At 43.0% G+C, this 18,172-nt stretch overlaps 1 protein-coding gene across 2 annotated transcripts; it reads left to right on the top strand.

Moving 5' to 3' along the window:
- Nucleotides 1–8,142: 8,142 nt before the first annotated feature.
- Nucleotides 8,143–17,882, top strand: LOC109889977 (catalase). Of its 2 annotated transcripts, XM_020481881.2 has the most exons (11): nucleotides 8,143–8,461; nucleotides 9,759–9,930; nucleotides 10,491–10,601; nucleotides 11,515–11,645; nucleotides 11,845–11,949; nucleotides 12,261–12,386; nucleotides 12,592–12,783; nucleotides 13,285–13,707; nucleotides 14,645–14,752; nucleotides 16,196–16,273; nucleotides 16,743–17,882. In XM_020481881.2, exons 1-11 carry the CDS (start codon nucleotides 8,396–8,398, stop codon nucleotides 16,803–16,805), a joined length of 1,575 nt encoding a protein of 524 aa, XP_020337470.1. In that variant the 5' UTR covers nucleotides 8,143–8,395; the 3' UTR covers nucleotides 16,806–17,882. The 2 variants fall into 2 exon arrangements, with proteins under 2 accessions (XP_020337470.1, XP_020337480.1); XM_020481891.2 differs by lacking the exon at nucleotides 9,759–9,930 and having other exon boundaries at nucleotides 8,247–8,461; nucleotides 16,743–17,396.
- Nucleotides 17,883–18,172: the final 290 nt, after the last annotated feature.

Below are 18,172 nucleotides of genomic sequence, written 5' to 3'. Positions count from 1 at the left end.
GGTTGGGAGAAGTTGCTCTCACATGATGTATTGGTACCATCTTTATTCATGGCTGTGTTCTTAGGTTATTTTGGCTGAGAAGCAACCCCACACATGACTGGTCTCAGGATGCTTTACTGTTGGCATGACACAGGACTGATGATAGCGCTCACATTGTCTTCTCCAGACAAGCTTTTTTCCAGATGCCCCAAACAATCAGAAAGGGGATTCATCAGAGAAAGTGACTTTACCCCAGTCCTCATCAGTCCAATCCCTGTACATTTTGCAGAATATCAGTTTGTCCCTGATGTTTTTCCTGAAGAGAAGTTGCTTCTTTGCTGCCCTTCTTGACACCAGGCCATCCTCCAAAAGTCTTCGCCTCACTGTGCGTGCAGATGCACTCACACCTGCCTGCTGTCATTCCTGAGCAAGCTCTGTACTGGTGGTGACGCGATCCTGCAGCTGAATCAACTTTAGGAGACGGTCGCTTGCTGGACTTTCTTGGGCACCCTGAAGCCTTCTTCACAACAATTGCAAGTTCTTGATGATCTGATAAATGATTGATTTAGGTGCAACCTTACTGGCAACAATATCCTTGCCTCTGACGCAATGATGATGACACATGTTTCCTCGCAGGTAACCATGGTTGACAGAGGAAGAACAATGATTCCAAGCACCACCCTCCTTTTGAAGCTTCCAGTCTGTTATTCGAACTCCATCAGAATGACAGAGTGATCTCCAGCCTTGTCCTCGTCAACACGAAGTGTCTCAGAGTATGAGTGCTGATCTAGGATCGGTTTCGCCTTTTCAATCATAATGAATAAGTGGGAGGGGGCGTGGATACGAGTAAATGTGTTCAAGCTTTATAGAAGAGCCTATTTTGCTGTTCAACTGGGATTTTCTTTATTTTGGCACACCGGTGCACCTAGAAAAATAATCAGGCAGCTAATAATTGTTGTAATGGTTAGGCTTCGCTGTACCACTGTTTCCATGTGCCATTGAGAAAAAAGCTTTTGGTTGCACCATTACTACAATCGTTGTGATCATATTACTGGTGCTACGTTTTTTCGTCTATTGCACATTGGCGCTGCAGCTGGATGCACCTCCTTTGGCGAGGCAGTATTTTACATTCATAGACCATGTCGCGAGCCATTCTTCAAACGATTCGCGGGCGATTAACACCATGTTCAGTCATGTTACGACAACAGTGGTATGCCTGATTACCAACAACGATGAGGTGAGAGCCCTGGCAGAGTGGTGCCAGGAAATATTGATGGGGTCGCAGTGGAGAGGGTCAGTATGCAGCATCACTGACAACCTGAAATGGTCCCTTCACACAGACGGCGTGGTGAAGAATGCGCAACAGCACTAATTGCCGCTAGTAACCTTCCGCTTACTAGTCCAACGCTCTAACCACTAGGCTCCTGGTGGCAGGAGTGCGTAATGCGGCAGGGGTGTGGGAGCCTGACGATCTGACTGAGGCATGAACGCCTGTCGATCCCGCTGCGGCGTGGAAGCCTGTAGATCTGGCGGAGCATGACGTGGGATGGGAACCTGCCGAGCCAACCGAGGCAAGGAAACTTTTCGAGCCAGCTAGGATGTGGAAGCCCGATGAGCTGGCTTAGGCACCCCCGGTTCCATCGGCGGCGAAATCCAAGCTCGACATCACCAACAAAACAAGAAAACTCCTGGGCCGTCTGGGCGAACAAGACCTAACGATCCGGCTGAGGCCCGACAAGGGATGGGCGCCTTCCGAGCCAACCGGGGCAAGGAAACCTCTTGAGCCAGCTAGGGCATGGAAGCCCAATGAGCTGGCTAGGCACCTCCGGTTCCATCGGCGGCGACCCAGGACCGACGTCACCACCAACCGGAACGCAAGTACTCCCCGATGCTTCGTGTGTTGGCTGCTGCATTCTGTAAGGAATGCCACTGGAGAATAGAAGCAGGTACGGGGAGTTGACATTTAATTAGGAAAGGACGTGCAACAGGACAGGAACAGCGTCAGAACTGGGAAACACAAAGACAGCAGCGGGGAACAGAGCTGGGGAACTGACAAATGTAGTGGAGGTAATAAACAGGAGATTGAGTGAGTCCAATTTCGCTGATGCGCGTGACGAGGGAAGGCAGGTGTGCGTAATGCAGGGCAGCCTGGCACCCGGGGAAGAGCTGGAGCAGGCATGACAGAGGTTATTGGCCATTTGATTTTCAACCTAGCATTTAATAAGCTTAAACTTGTCATTCGATTTCTTTAAAGGCTATTGATGTTGTTTGTTCTCCCTCATTATTAGCCCTCTGGCAACGTTTTTAGGCTATTCAAAAACGTGAAACTCCGTTACATTCATTGTTTGATCATCAGAATGCCATGCACAAAATGAAGACGCGTAGCTGTCTTTTTACAGAATAACTGCACCCCTGACGTGTCTCTACTGTGTGAGAGTTGTTAAAAGTATAACTAAGGGGCCAAATTATTTCATATATAGTGTGTGACAACAAACAGAGCACCAAATGCTTATTGGAGCTATCTGAACTCATTCTATATGTGGACAACAGATATGCATCTCTTCTGACTCCTGAACTCTACAAAGAGAGACTGCTACACCAATTGGAATTTGACAATATTTCCACCAAACAAACAACGCAGCTTCTGTTTAAGTTGAGGCAAAAATTATATGAACACTGCGAGAAAGCTGGCAAGTTGTTACCTCATCAGCTTCGACAATCCGCTGCTAGCAGCGGCATACCTGAAATCTGTGTTGCAGCTGATGTAACTTCTACCAATCCCAAAGAAATCAACCATCAATTTAAGCAATTCGATTCTGCTCTTTACTCGTCAGAGGCTCTTCCATGACACATCTCGTATGCATGCATTTCTAGACTATCTGGACATACCCTGACTCAATTCAGATGAACAAACCAACATGGATGCCTCAATAGGTGATGATGAAACTACTCTGGTAATCCAGTCCATGCAGAGTGGTAAAGCCCCTGGGCCTGATGGCTTCCATATTGAATTTTATAAAGAATTTCCCTCTAAATTATCCCCTATCCTCAGCTCAATGTACAATGAAATCCTTTATAGTCAGAAACTGCCACAGACACTTACCCAGGCGACTATTTTGGTTTTGCTTAAAAAAGACAAGAATCCCCTAGACTGTGGCTCATACCACACTATAAGCCTTTGTGCTGCGATTTTATAAAATGATATGGCAACAAAGTGTTGACCGTATCCACACAACATTTTGCATAAGGAATGGGCTTATTCAGTTTAAGGTTTTGCACCATCTCCATTACTCAAATGACAGATTGGCAAAAATATACCCAAATATTGACTCCAAGTGTTTGAGATGCCACCAGAGTACAGCGACTGTGGGACACGTTTTGGTCATGCCAATCTTTGTGGCCTCTGGGACCCAATTTTTTAGACATTCTCAAATATGTGTAATACAACTGTTAGCCCCAACCCGGTCGCTGCCATTTTTTGGGTACTTCTCCTAGACCAGAATGCTACCTTGCTGCTAGCTCACTGCCAGGTCGCCACCTTGTCCTCTTTCACTGGAAGTCTGCAAAGCTGCCCTCCTTTATGCAGTGGGTTAAGGAGGTGATGTCATCTGGAGGTGATGTCATCATGTCATGGGTCCCAACAAAAGTTTGACTTAAACTGGTCCCCATTAATACAATATGTGGAGAGTCTGTCTATTACTTAGTGTAACTTGCATAGTTTGGTAAGCAGTCATGTCTGTTCTAGTGGCCATTTGTGCTGATAATAATTTTTGTATAACTTTTTCCCCCCATTGGTTTTGTTTCTATTATTGTTTGTTTCAATTTTTATTTCCTATTTAACTTTTATAGATACCTTGGAGGGAGGGGGTGGATGGATGGGAGAATGAGGGATTGGGGTTGTACTGTTTTTGTTTTTAATATCTGAAAATCTATAAATAATGGAAAAAAATTAAAATGATGATTTTGCACTTCTGTCCATTTGTGTAATAGGTGTTGTTAACAGGAAGCTCATCTCGGAGGCAAGGTGTAAGGGAGTATAGGTTCCCCTTCATCGTCCTTGCATATGCAACAGGTTATTCGAAGATTTGGGTTGGCTACCGATCAGGAAGGAGTGTCAATTCAAGGTGGGAGGAAGGTTTGGGGAAGGAAGGGATGGGGTGGGGGGAGGGGCTGGAGCCCTGCCCTCAACCTCACCTCAAACACACCCAGAGGGGGCAGGAAATATGTTAAGTGGGTGTCAGGAGAATTCTATACTCCTGTTCATTTACCAATTAAATTATGTTACCCTCAGTCTGTTATATCAGGATTTGTAAGATACTGATAGAAACGAAAACAGACAGAGGCCCAGTCTACCAAAGTTAAATGTTTATTCACGGGAACGTTCTGACGTGTACAGTACAGGACCTTAAATTTATAGCGACACACATACTTCCACAACAACCATCAAATCCGCCCGCCAATAGAGCCTAGGGAAGTAAGTGAGAATAGTGTCTTCCTACCCTCCCCTAAGATAGGGAGAGACCTGGGACTGGGGAGCACTCAGTGTCCCAGCCAAGGTCGCCCCGGTTCTGGCTCAGACAGATAGTCTGTTCTCAAAACACTAGACACATTGTTCCCTAAATGTTGATTCCGACTAAAACCACACACAGTATTATAATATAATCATTGAATGAGTCTAACACTTACACACATGTATTATAATAATCTAATGATTCAAATTAATTTCATACAATCACATGGTTTCAGACATATGGTTTCAGGACTGTAACATTCTAATCATTTACTAAAATACATTTCCTTATCAGTGGGATGCTTGTAATACCCAATCTATGACGTCACTCTATTGAAGTTCAGATTTAAAAGAGTTAAGGTAAGTGTTAGGTTGGGGTTAAGTTTAGGGTCAGAGTTATGCTCAACTAAACTACTGAAAGAGCTGCTTCCTGTGCTTGGCCCTTCTATGTTGAACATAATAAACGGCTCTCTATCCACCGGATGTGTACCAAACTCACTAAAAGTGGCAGTAATAAAGCCTTTCTTGAAAAAGCCAAACCTTGACCAAGAAAATATAAAAAACTATCGGCCTATATCGAATCTTCCATTCCTCTCAAATATTTTAGAAAAGGCTGTTGCGCAGAAACTCACTGCCTTCCTGAAGACAAACAATGTATATGAAATGCTTCAGTCTGGTTTTAGACCCCATCATAGCACTGAGACGGCACTTGTGAAGGTTCTAAATGACATTTTAATGGCATCGGACCGAGGCTCTGCATCTGTCCTCGTGCTCCTAGACCTTAGTGCTGCTTTTGATACCATCGATCACCACATTCTTTTGGAGAGATTGGAAACCCAAATTGGTCTACACGGACAAGTTCTGGCCTGGTTTAGATCTTATCTGTCGGAAAGATATCAGTTTGTCTCTGTGAATGGTTTGTCCTCTGACAAATCAACTGTAAATTTCGGTGTTCCTCAAGGTTCCGTTTTAGGACCACTATTGTTTTCACTATATATTTTACCTCTTGGGGATGTTATTCGAAAACATAATGTTAACTTTCACTGCTATGCGGATGACACACAGCTGTACATTTCAATGAAACATGGTGAAGCCCCAAAATTGCCCTTGCTAGAAGCATGTGTGCAAAAATCAGAAACGTTCTGTCCAAAAATGATGCAGAAAAATGTATCCATGCTTTTGTCACTTCTAGGTTAGACTACTGCAATGCTCTACTTTCCGGCTACCCGGATAAAGCACTAAATAAACTTCAGTTAGTGCTAAATACGGCTGCTAGAATCCTGACTAGAACCAAAAAATGTGATCATATTACTCCAGTGCTAGCCTCTCTACACTGGCTTCCCGTCAAAGCAAGGGCTGATTTTAAGGTTTTACTGCTAACCTACAAAGCATTACATGGGCTTGCTCCTACCTATCTCTCTGATTTGGTCCTGCCGTACATACCTACACGTACGCTACGGTCACAAGACGCAGGCCTCCTAATTGTCCCTAGAATTTCTAAGCAAACAGCTGGAGGCAGGGCTTTCTCCTATAGAGCTCCATTTTTATGGAACGGTCTGCCTACCCATGTCAGAGACGCAAACTCGGTCTCAACCTTTAAGTCTTTACTGAAGACTCATCTCTTCAGTGGGTCATATGATTGAGTGTAGTCTGGCCCAGGAGTGGGAAGGTGAACGGAAAGGCTCTGGAGCAACGAACCGCCCTTGCTGTCTCTGCCTGGCCGGTTCCCCTCTCTCCACTGGGATTCTCTGCCTCTAATCCTATTACTGGGGCTGAGTCACTGGCTTACTGGGGCTCTCTCATGCCGTCCCTGGAGGGGGTGCATCACCTGAGTGGGTTGATTCACTGATGTGGTCATCCTGTCTGGGTTGGCGCCCCCCCTTGGGTTGAGCCATGGTGGAGATCTTTGTGGGCTATACTCAGCCTTGTCTCAGGATGGTAAGTTGGTGGTTGAAGATATCCCTCTAGTGGTGTGGGGGCTGTGCTTTGGCAAAGTGGGTGGGGTTATATCCTTCCTGTTTGGCCCTGTCCGGGGGTGTCCTCGGATGGGGCCACAGTGTCTCCTGACCCCTCCTGTCTCAGCCTCCAGTATTTATGCTGCAGTAGTTTATGTGTCGGGGGGCTGGGGTCAGTTTGTTATATCTGGAGTACTTCTCCTGTCCTATTCGGTGTCCTGTGTGAATCTAAGTGTGCGTTCTCTAATTCTCTCCTTCTCTCTTTCTTTCTCTCTCTCTCTCGGAGGACCTGAGCCCTAGGACCATGCCCCAGGACTACCTGACATGATGACTCCTTGCTGTCCCCAGTCCACCTGGCCGTGCTGCTGCTTCAGTTTCAACTGACCTGAGCCCTAGGACCATGCCCCAGGACTACCTGACATGATGACTCCTTGCTGTCCCCAGTCCACCTGACCGTGCTGCTGCTCCAGTTTCAACTGTTCTGCCTTATTATTATTCAACCATGCTGGTCATTTATGAACATTTGAACATCTTGGCCATGTTCTGTTATAATCTCCACCCGGCACAGCCAGAAGAGGACTGGCCACCCCACATAGCCTGGTTCCTCTCTAGGTTTCTTCCTAGGTTTTGGCCTTTCTAGGGAGTTTTTCCTAGCCACCGTGCTTCTACACCTGCATTGCTTGCTGTTTGGGGTTTTAGGCTGGGTTTCTGTACAGCACTTTGAGATATCAGCTGATGTACGAAGGGCTATATAAATACATTTGTTTTGATTTGAAATTGATTCATAGCAAGGATCCCACTTAGCATCTATTCTTTCATTTTCAAAAAGGCTTTTGTGGATTCTTTGTTGGAGGTAACATCTCAGCAACCTACATGCTTAGAAAAAAGGTGTTATCTAGAACCTAATAGGGTTCTTCGGGTGTCCCCACGGGAGAACCCTTTCAAAAACACCTTTTGGTTCCAGGTAGAACCCTTTTGGCTTCCATGTAAAATCCACATAGGGTTCTACCTGGAACCAAAAAGGGTTCCGCTATGGGGACAGCCGAAGAACCCTTTTGGAACCTTTTTTGTGTGCCTGGAACAGTGGATTCTTACAATAACATAGAAGTATACTGTATGCTTCCCACTTTTCACAGAATTAAGCTAATACGTTCAACTCTGCCTCCTGACTATTATTATGTTCTTTGGATGTGAATATTGAGTTAAAATAAAAAGGTCCATGATTCTTCCCTTGAAGCCACCTATATCCATCCAGTCAACCCTTTCTGCCTTTCACAACCTATGCTCCCAATTGAAATGGCTTAATAGCCTTGTGTCCACTCAATTTAACAAATCTCAACAAGCAGTAAAACAGTCATTTTTGTATTTTCTATACATTTACTGACTACAGACTATTAATAAAAGGGAATAAAGCTATCTCTCTGTCTGTGTGCGAATGTTTTCGTGACAACACAACATGAGTGCACACAGCAGATATATAGTAACTGCTCTTGTGATACCTTTAGTAAATGGGGTCAGCATAACCTGATAAATATGAAATGAATCCCTGTCAAACTGGCCAACTAGCAATGTACATATTCCACATGTTTAAATGCGTTTAGTCTGTTGCCTCACGTGAGTGTTGAGTTGGATCGCAAGCTTGTAGTTCGACTAGACAATGTGAACCAATAATTGACTACCCGTAGAAATATGCCTTTGGGTCTTGGGTCGGGCTACATGTTTAATAACGCCTAGTTCTGCAACACCACCTTTTAATGGTGTGATGGGTGGCAGCAAGGGGTACATTCTTTTTTTGCCCTTTGGTCCGAAAGTAGCTGGTGATCCAGCATCCAATAGGAGTCGGGTAACAAGCAGGAGGACCCTAATCGTACAAAGTACAGTGGCTAAATAACGTTAGCACTCAGAAATATTTTCCCCCCACGCAGTTGTGGTTAAAACTTCTGTCTTCAAGATGGACGAGGATAGAGGGAAAGCAACCGACCAACTGAAACTATGGAAAGAGGGCCGAAGCGCTCAGGTTTGTCTATTTCTATGCTTAGTTTGTGTTGTGCAATTCTATTTAGAAATGGTGAGCGATCATCCAGGGTCGCATTTTTCCTCCTGGACTACTTAACTATAATTCCAACGTTAGATATCTAGTTAGCAACACATTTACATAACCATGAACCAACCTGTTCAATTCCACGACCAAAGAATGCACATTTGTATTTGAATTGTGTCCGTTTTTGATCATGCAGGAATTGTTAGCTGGCTGCTGCCTACAACTAACGTTAGCCTATTACTACTTATTAGCTAGCTATCTTTCACTTGCAGCTGGTCTTCATTCGCTGCTACACCCACAATCACAAAGTCAATAACCCCGTACATTTCTACTATATTTCTAGTGGAAACCCGTGCAGTTCAGGCTTTCTTGATATTTGTTGAATAGAATTCCAAGTTTAGCTAGATTTTACTCCCATACTCTTGTGACAAATACAAGCATTTCGCTACACTCATAACATCTGCTAAACATGTGTATGTGACCAATAAAATGTGATTTTAATTTGATGTAATGTATTGAAATAAAACAACTGCAGAGAAGCTATTTGTTTTTTATTTAACGTCATCTAGCTATAGTACCTCATTTAAATGCCAAGAAGTTGATTGCTTGTGTGTATTTTGCTGGTTTAACGTCAAAATATTGCAAGTTGAGAATATAATAATTAGTGATTATTTGCAATAACTGGAAGATATGGACCTTGATTTGTTGGGATAGCAAATGTATCTTGGTCATTGCTATAGTTTAGCCTGGACTTTAGCCATGTCAACTCATGGTTACCTAATCATTGGTGCAGGAAGGGTAGGCTTAACGGGTAAACATTTAAGCAAGATTTTAAGTAAACAAGGCCAAATGAGAGATGTGAACTGTTTAAGTGGCTTTTAGACTATTTTGTAATGCACACATTGAATTGGAGCAATTGCGCAATGAAGCTGATGTTTGATCATTCAAAGTACAAAACACTAGACCTGTATAATGTCAGAATTGTACCTATATCACACATACCTAATGGGACCGTTGAGTCTTGCGCCCAGGCTACTAAGTGTCAGGTGCACAAAGTATTCCTGTACATTCCTAGTCTTAATGTGTGTGTAGTTACGTCTCCTGAGAGCAAGTAAATTAATAAACTGTGTAAGTGCAGCTGATGTGGAGTCAGGGAAAGGACCTACTCTGTTACCAAAGGAAAAGTGAGAGACTAGGCCTAATGACTGTGTAAATAAAACATGTGTAGTGCAGTGTCTTATGTATGATGGCTATGTCATTTCTTCCCCTTCAGAGGCCAGACAATCTGACCACTGGTGCTGGTCACCCGATAGGGGACAAGTTGAATATAATAACAGCGGGTCCCCGGGGGCCCCTCCTAGTGCAGGACACCCCGTTCATAGACGAGATGGCCCACTTTGACCGCGAGCGCATCCCAGAGAGGGTGGTGCATGCCAAGGGAGGCGGTGGGTGTCAAGCACTACCAATACATTTAACCGAAACTGATTGGCATTTATGCTATATACAGTGAGCTCCAAAAGTATTGCATCCAACAACTTTGTATAGTCACAAGCTTGATGTAATCATTGTGTGCTAGGAATATGGGACCAAATACTAAACGTTTGACTACTTTAATACACATATAAGTGAATTTGTCCCAATACTTTTGGTCCCCTGAAATGGAGGGACTATGTACGCCACTAGATTTGTTCTTAAAAGTGGACCCTCACAAAGTAATGGTATAGGGGAAACACTTCCCTAGACAGGCCTATCACATTTGAAATAAACATTAGAAAGTGTTGACCTACTTTTTGGTCTAGACCAAAATACTGTGAACTGCTCTTTAGTCAGGGCAGAATATTATTAGGACCATGCTTGATCATGTGACGGTCTGTTGTTGTTGGCCCACTCTACAGAAGGGTAAAGTGCACCATGTGTATGGCTTTATAAGTAAGTGTTTACTCACTAACCTAACTAGCTAGATTTATACACAGTAACTGTCCATGTCCTGCCTCTTCCACCACAGGAGCTTTTGGGTACTTTGAGGTGACACATGACATCTCTCGCTACTGCAAGGCCAAGGTGTTTGAACATGTGGGCAAGACCACACCTATCGCCATTCGCTTTTCCACCGTGGGTAAGACTAGCCTACATTACATTTTTGTCTTCCCCCCCCCCCCCCCCCCCCCCCCCAATTCTGGACAGTCAGGTAGCCTAGAGGATAAGAGCATTGGGCCAATAGCCAAAAGGTTGCTTGTTCAAATCCCGAGTCGATTAGGTGAAAAAGCTGTTGACATGATCTTGAGCAAGGTACTTAACCCTAATTGCTCCTGTAAGTATAAAATGCAATATATACACTAGATGACTGACAGAGGGGTGCTTTCTGAAGCCAACGCACCTCCATCTTGGTACTTCCCCACCATTGTAAAAGAAACAACAACAACAAAAAAACATGTGTTTTGGAAGCTATAGAAAAGCTTAATTGGCCACAAAATCCACATTTTGCCATCTCCATCTGTCTCCGGACATGAAACCCATTGAAAACCTGTGGTTTGAATTGAAGAGGGAAGTTTATAAGTGCAGACGAAGGATATCAAGGATCTGGAAAGATTCTGTTTGTAGGAATGGTCTAAGATGTGTTCTCCAACTCATCAAATATTTAGAAAAACGTTCAGTGCAGTTCTCCTCACAAGATAAGGTATTGAAAACGGGAGTCAATAATTCTGACCCCTGCCTCCTTTGAGAAAAAACAGTTTATCAAGTCATCTTTCTGAGCAAATTGTATTAGTATAAAGGAATTATTTCCCCCAATTTTTAGGAGCATACAATATAGCTCAGTATTTGAATCTATTAATGTATACGGTCATATTCTATTGTCTTTATCAAGGGTCTCAATCATTTCAGACCCCACTGTACATCAATACATCATTGAATAAATACCAGAAAATACACAATGTCATATTTTTTTTTATTCTACAAATAATTTGTGTTTAAACTGGTTGTCCATGTGTGAGTTTCATATCAACCTATTTTGTCTCAAACTCATGTAGCTGGGGAATCAGGCTCAGCTGACACAGTGCGAGACCCACGTGGCTTTGCAGTCAAGTTCTACACTGACGAGGGCAACTGGGACCTTACTGGCAACAACACCCCCATCTTCTTTATCAGGGACGCCATGCTGGTGAGTTCAGACACGTGAGTCAAGATTGCGCCTGGGTGTGCCTTGCCAAGATTCAGTCTTTGACACATGACATGGAGTACAAGGAGTGGAACGTTAGCTAAACAGACTGGCAACCAGGCTAATCCATTAGTTCATCTCCCCGTGTAATATTAAATGCCATTACCACATCTCTCTGATTTTTCCCTTTTGTTTTGTGCAGTTCCCATCCTTCGTCCACTCTCAGAAGCGCAACCCCCAGACTCACCTGAAGGACCCAGACATGGTGTGGGATTTCTGGAGCCTGCGGCCTGAGTGTATGCATCAGGTACTGTACCTGCTCCTCTCTACCTGACACCAAACCTTTACACGTGCACGCACAATAGTTAGTTAGAATCCAAAAATACATTGTAGTTTCAGATTTCACTCCATTAACAACTTTAAAGCTATGCCACCGTATCTAGAAATGGCGGTTGCTGCATTAGTTTAAATAGTTTTAAATCCATTTTCTGATCAGATTATTATATCATGCTTCTACTTACATGTTTTTTAAGAAATTATATCTTATTTACATATCACATTGGCTAAATTGACTGAATATGTGCCTTCGTTAATAATTTTGTCTTAATCTCTATGAAGGTGTCCTTCCTGTTCAGTGACCGTGGTCTGCCCGACGGCTTCCGCCACATGAATGGCTACGGATCCCACACCTTCAAGCTGGTCAACGCCGAGCGTCAGCCCGTCTACTGCAAGTTCCACTACAAGGTCAGAGCACAACTAAAAATTATGTTGTGAATGGCTAGTACAGGACTAGTGAAATGTACCACACTTAAATGGATATAGGAGTCGACAATACTTGATTAACTGAAGGATGCAAGAGAGTAATGGTGGTAAAAGAAGGAAACGTTGTTAGAAAAATTGGGACGGGTCCATAGTAACCCATAGCATCCTTCCTCTGCTCTCCTCTCAGACCAACCAGGGTATCAAGAACTTGAAGCCTGAGGATGCCGAGCGCCTGGCCTCCACCGACCCGGACTACGCCATCCGAGACCTTTACACCTCCATCGCCAACGGCAAATTCCCCTCCTGGTCATTCTACATCCAGGTCATGACCTTTGACCAGGCTGAGAAGTTCCAGTGGAACCCCTTTGACCTGACCAAGGTACCATAGAGATACAGTTTTAATACTCAATCTTCTCTTCAATTATGTGGGGACTCTAACCATTATAGTAGGTGCATAACTTTTTATCAATACTTTGCATTGTTTTTTAAAGAATGTGACAGAAATGCCTTAAATGTCTTAGTATTGTACTTTGTTAGCCATTTTAAACAAGATGTCCCCAAAAATATTGTCCATTTGCAGTACTCTGACTTTTCCACCAGAGGGGGCACATACTCCACATAACCACTGAAAGATCTGAAAGTGGTCCGAGATCTGCTATGGAGTGGTAGCATTTGTCAATGGTACAATAATGGTCAACCGACTCAATAGCTGCAGTCTAGTCAGGATAATTATTATGTAAAAATAGTACAGTATAGGGGTCATGCACGCTTACATTTTCTATTAAAATAATCTTTGTCCTCCAAGACTGGCTAGGAATCTCTTGCACATCCATGTACCTTGGTTGGCCTGAGAAGTAGCAGCACTTCTCATTTTCCTTAGGTGTGGTCTCACAACGAGTACCCCCTCATTCCCGTGGGGAGGTTGGTGCTCAACAGAAACCCTGCCAACTACTTTGCTGAGATCGAGCAGCTGGCCTTTGACCCCAGCAATATGCCCCCTGGCATCGAGCCCAGCCCTGACAAGATGCTGCAGGGGCGTCTGTTCTCCTACCCAGACACACACCGCCACCGGCTGGGAACCAACTACCTGCAGCTGCCCGTCAACTGCCCCTTCAGGACCAGTGTGTCCAACTACCAGCGAGACGGGCCTATGTGCATGTTGGACAACCAGGCTGGCGCTCCCAACTACTTCCCCAACAGCTTCAGTGCTCCAGAGACCCAGCGACAGCACGTGGAAACCAGGTTTAAGGTGTCCCCAGATGTGGGCCGCTACAACAGCGCTGACGATGATAATGTCACACAGGTAATGTATCTATGTAGAGCGCAGTGGATTAGTTCACTGAGATGGGCGTGAATCAGACGGGTGTCTTGTGTTACTTTTAAGTTTTTTTTTGAAAGATGTGGGTGTGTATATATTTTATTTTATTTGCTACTGCTTGACAAAACAAAATCTTGGTCGGCCAAACAATCGACTAGTCAACTAATTGGGCTCAGCCCTAGTTACATTAAAGTTAACCACAGTTTTGGAAATAGACTGAACAAAATAACAAATGCAACAGGTAAAGTGTTGGTCCCATGTTTGATGAGTTGAAATAAAAGATCCCAGAAATGTTCCATTTGTTCAAAAAGCTTTTCTTTCATCCCTGTTAGTGATCATTTCTCCTTTGCCAAGATAATCCATCCGCCTGACAGGTGTGGCATATCAAGAAGCTAATTTTAAACAGCGTGATCATTACACAGATGCACCTTGTGCTGTGGACAATAAAAGGCCACTCTAAAATGTGCAGTTTTATCACACAACACAATCCCACAGCCGTCTCAAGTCTTGAGTGTGCAATTGGCATGCTGACTGCAGGATTGTCCAACAGAGCTCATGTCCAAGAATTTAATGTTCATTTATCTACCATAAGCCACCTCCAACGCCGTTTTTAGAAAATTAGGCAGTACGTCCAACCGGCCTCACAACTTTAGGCCACGTGAATGGTGTTTTTTTTTGGCTAGTAGTTTGCTGATGTCCACGTTTTGAGCAGCGTCCCCCATGGTGGGGTTATGGTATGGGCAGGCATAAGCTATGGACAACTAACACAATTGCATTTTATTAATGGCAATTTGAATGCACAGAGATACCGTGACGAGATCCTGAGGCCCGTTGTCGTGCCATTCATCTGCATTGATACATTAATACATCTGTATGTTTGTGTGTGACCAGTGATCTGACCTTGTGTGTGGGTGTATTGCAGGTGCGTACCTTCTTCACCGAGGTGCTGAATGAGGAGGAGCGCCAGAGGCTCTGTCAGAACATGGCTGGTGCCCTGAAGGGGGCCCAAGTCTTCATCCAGAAACGCTGGGTGAGTTCTCCTCATTTTGATTGTCTAAGTCACCATTTTTTCATCATCATTGTGATCAGCAATCATGTTATTTCTATCTTTGTGTTTTTTTTATCAACATCATCATTACTATTCAAATCAAAATCTCCTCTCTACCACACTGTCAGAGAGTATTCACACCCCTTGACTTTTTCCACATTTTGGTACGAAGTGGGATTAAAATGAATTTAATTGTAACGATCTACACAAAATAGAATGTGGAAGAAAAATTCAAATATTTGTAAATGTGTATATAATATGAAAAATAAACCCCGAGTCAATACATGTTAGAATCACCTTTGGCAGCGATTACAGCAACATTTGCCCATTTTTATTTTCCAAATTCTTCAAGCTCTGTCAAATCGGTTGTTTGGCGTGGCTAGGCAACCATTTTCAGGTCTTGCCATAGATTTTCAAGCAGATTTAAGTCAAAAAAACTGTGACTCTGCCACCCAAGAACATTCACTGTCTTATTGGTTCTGTAAGCAACTCCAGTGTTGATTTGGCCTTGTTTTTGGTTATTATCCTGCTGCAAGGTGAATTCATCTCCCAGTGTCTGGTGGAAAGCGGACTGAACCAGGTTTTTCTCTAGGATTTGTATTCTTTACAGGCTTCTGTTTCACTCTGTCAATAAGATCAGTATTGTGGAGTAACTACAATGATGTTGATCCATCCTCAGTTCTTCTCCGTCAGAGTTAGGAAGGATGCCTGTATCTTTGTAATAACTAGGTGTATTCACCAGCCAAGTGTAATTAGTGACTTCACCATTCTCAAAGGGATATTCAATGTCAAGTTTTTTAAATGTTATCTCCCAATAGGTACCTATTTTTGCGAGGCATTGAACAACCTCCCTGGTTTTTGTGGTTGAATCTGTGTTTGAAATGCACTGCTCGACTGAGGGGTCTTTCAGATAGTGTTGTGTATTGTACAGAGATGAGGTAGTCATTAAACTCATCTTATACAATATTATTGGACAGTGAGTCCATGCAACTTATTATGTGACTTGTTAAACACATTTTTACTCCTGAGCTTATTTAGGCTGGTCATAACAAACCGGTTGAATACTTTGTTGACTCAACATTGAATCTTTTCCTTTTTAATTGATTTTATAAATATTTAGGAAAACATTATTAAATGTTGACATTATGGGGTATTGTGTGTGTGTGTGTGTGTGTGTGTAGGCCAGAAAAAAAGAGAAGAAATCTCTATTTAAATTCAGGCTGTATAACAAAACAAGATGTGGGAAAAAGTCAAGTGGTGTGAATACTTTCTGAAGGCAAAGTATGTATATTTCCCAGGCATCATCTGCCTCGCTACCATGAAGGTCATCTTTGCAATGCAATGTTGTATAATGCATCTATTTCACTGCCATCGCTATCAACACTTCTGACTGTCTCTGCCTGCTGTTGCGCCCTGTTTTTCCAGGTTCAGAATCTGATGGCTGTGCATGCAGACTATGGGAACGGGGTTCAGACCCTACTCAAAAACACTGAACCCACGAAGGTAAGTCCATTCATTCTTGTCAACGGACACTAAAGCTTATGTCAATTAAAAGGGTATTTGCCTATTTCATTCATAGTATAGTTTTAAATAGGAAAAGCACTTGCATATCTGAGACGGCTCGTTGCAGATGCTTGGGAATAATTGGATGGAAATATTTGGGGCGGGGGATCCACGTATAGTCAAATCATTAACATGAGCAGTTTTGGGTATATTGCAGATCCTTCATGAAAATCAAAAGTTGCACACATGAACTAAAGTGTTTTATTTTTTTACATGTAGAACTTTGTTTTTGTACTTGTTATTCCTATACATTTAGTATGTATTTGTTTCTCTCAGGACCTCTTGTAAACGAGATTGTGTTTTACTTGTTTATATCCACAAATCTATTCTGAAATTAATAAAAGTTTAGTGTTGAGCTCTCTTTTTCTCTTTCTCTCCCTTTGTCTCCTTCCCTCCTCCTCTCTCCCAGGACACTGTGAGAGTGTACACCCGTGGAGGTGCCTCTACCATCGCTGCCTCCTCCAAGATGTGATGCCTTAACTTCCACCTGGGGGCAGTTGCATTTACCATCCGCTATAGAATATCTTACTACCGACCGTCCGTAAATGCTGTAGCTAATTAAAAGGCAAGCTATCATGATTGTTTTTGTAATTCCTCAGGCTACCTACTGCACAGATGACTAGAGAGACAGCATTGCTGTCAGTTCTTACATGTAGTTTTCTGTCCATTTTGCCTAAGTTCACACAGAAATGAATATAGTCAGACTGCAGCCCTATGGGAGAAGATCTGTCCCCACATCAGTCAAATACATAGACGCTATCTGAAAAGCTGTGCATTTATTCAGTTTATAGTATAATTTTTATTCCATTGGCAGTATATTGTTTAATCTCTTTCCCAATTACTTATTGTCTGTGTATCCATGCCCCATCTATGCCCTGATAGTTAGCTTAAACAGGTATGCGTTGGCTAGCCTATATGCAAAATATGACATTTATTCTAGTTAAACAAACCACCAATGTCTTCAAATAAGGTTCATAATTATTGTACAGTATTTAGCAGTTTTTAAACTTCTGAGTTTTCTTCAAAAAGACAAACAATTGCTTAGGCCTTCACCATATTTCTTGGTTATATTAGAAATTGTTTCAAGCCAACGACCGGTGTGATTCAGTCATGAATTAAGTCCTCGTCCTCGCAGCCAAAACAACAAAGCAGTGCCTTTTTGGGTTAGTCACAAATACCTAACACCATGGCAGGATCAGGGCTTTGCCTAGACTTTTAATCACTATATAAAAATGGTCATGTACTAAATGTTTTCTGTATATTTGTGTAGATACTCTGTACCAAAATTAATCACTGAAGAGTTGTGGTTTGGTTGAGTCAGGGCTGGGGAATTAAGAAGCACCACTGTTTCCTGTAAAGGAACAGTCCTTATCTATTCTCACAAGCCTCCAGACTCGATTGCTATGTTGCATCTCATCACTGTTAGTGTTTCTGTGTAAGGTAGCATTCCCGCTCATATCGCCCGTGAAGTGATTTGTTATATTAACAAGAAATTGTGAACAGCTTTGAACCACAAAATGAGATGCTAATAAATCTAAAAGTAATGATATATGTGTGTCAGGTCTTCTTTACCCCAATCTTAACTCCAGGGTATGCCGGCTGTTATTGCCCAGGACTAAGCCTGATTCTACATATCATGCCCTTGATTAGTTGATAAGAGTGTTACTGGGCTGGAATAAAAGCCTTGTCACCCAGTTGGTCTCCAGGATCAGTTGTGAAGAACAGGCAGAGCTTACTTTAAGCTTTCCTAACTAGCGATCCAGTGTTCAAACACAATATCAACCAAGCCACTTCAGCATACTTTTGTGGCACAGTCAATGCCACGAAGGGCTACGGGCT

The sequence above is a fragment of the Oncorhynchus kisutch genome, linkage group LG1 (assembly GCF_002021735.2).
Source record: "Oncorhynchus kisutch isolate 150728-3 linkage group LG1, Okis_V2, whole genome shotgun sequence".
In the NCBI taxonomy this organism is placed as follows: Eukaryota; Metazoa; Chordata; class Actinopteri; order Salmoniformes; family Salmonidae; genus Oncorhynchus; species Oncorhynchus kisutch.
The sequence above is the reverse complement of the archived record's forward strand: the minus strand, read 5'-3'. Positions and strand labels throughout refer to the sequence as shown.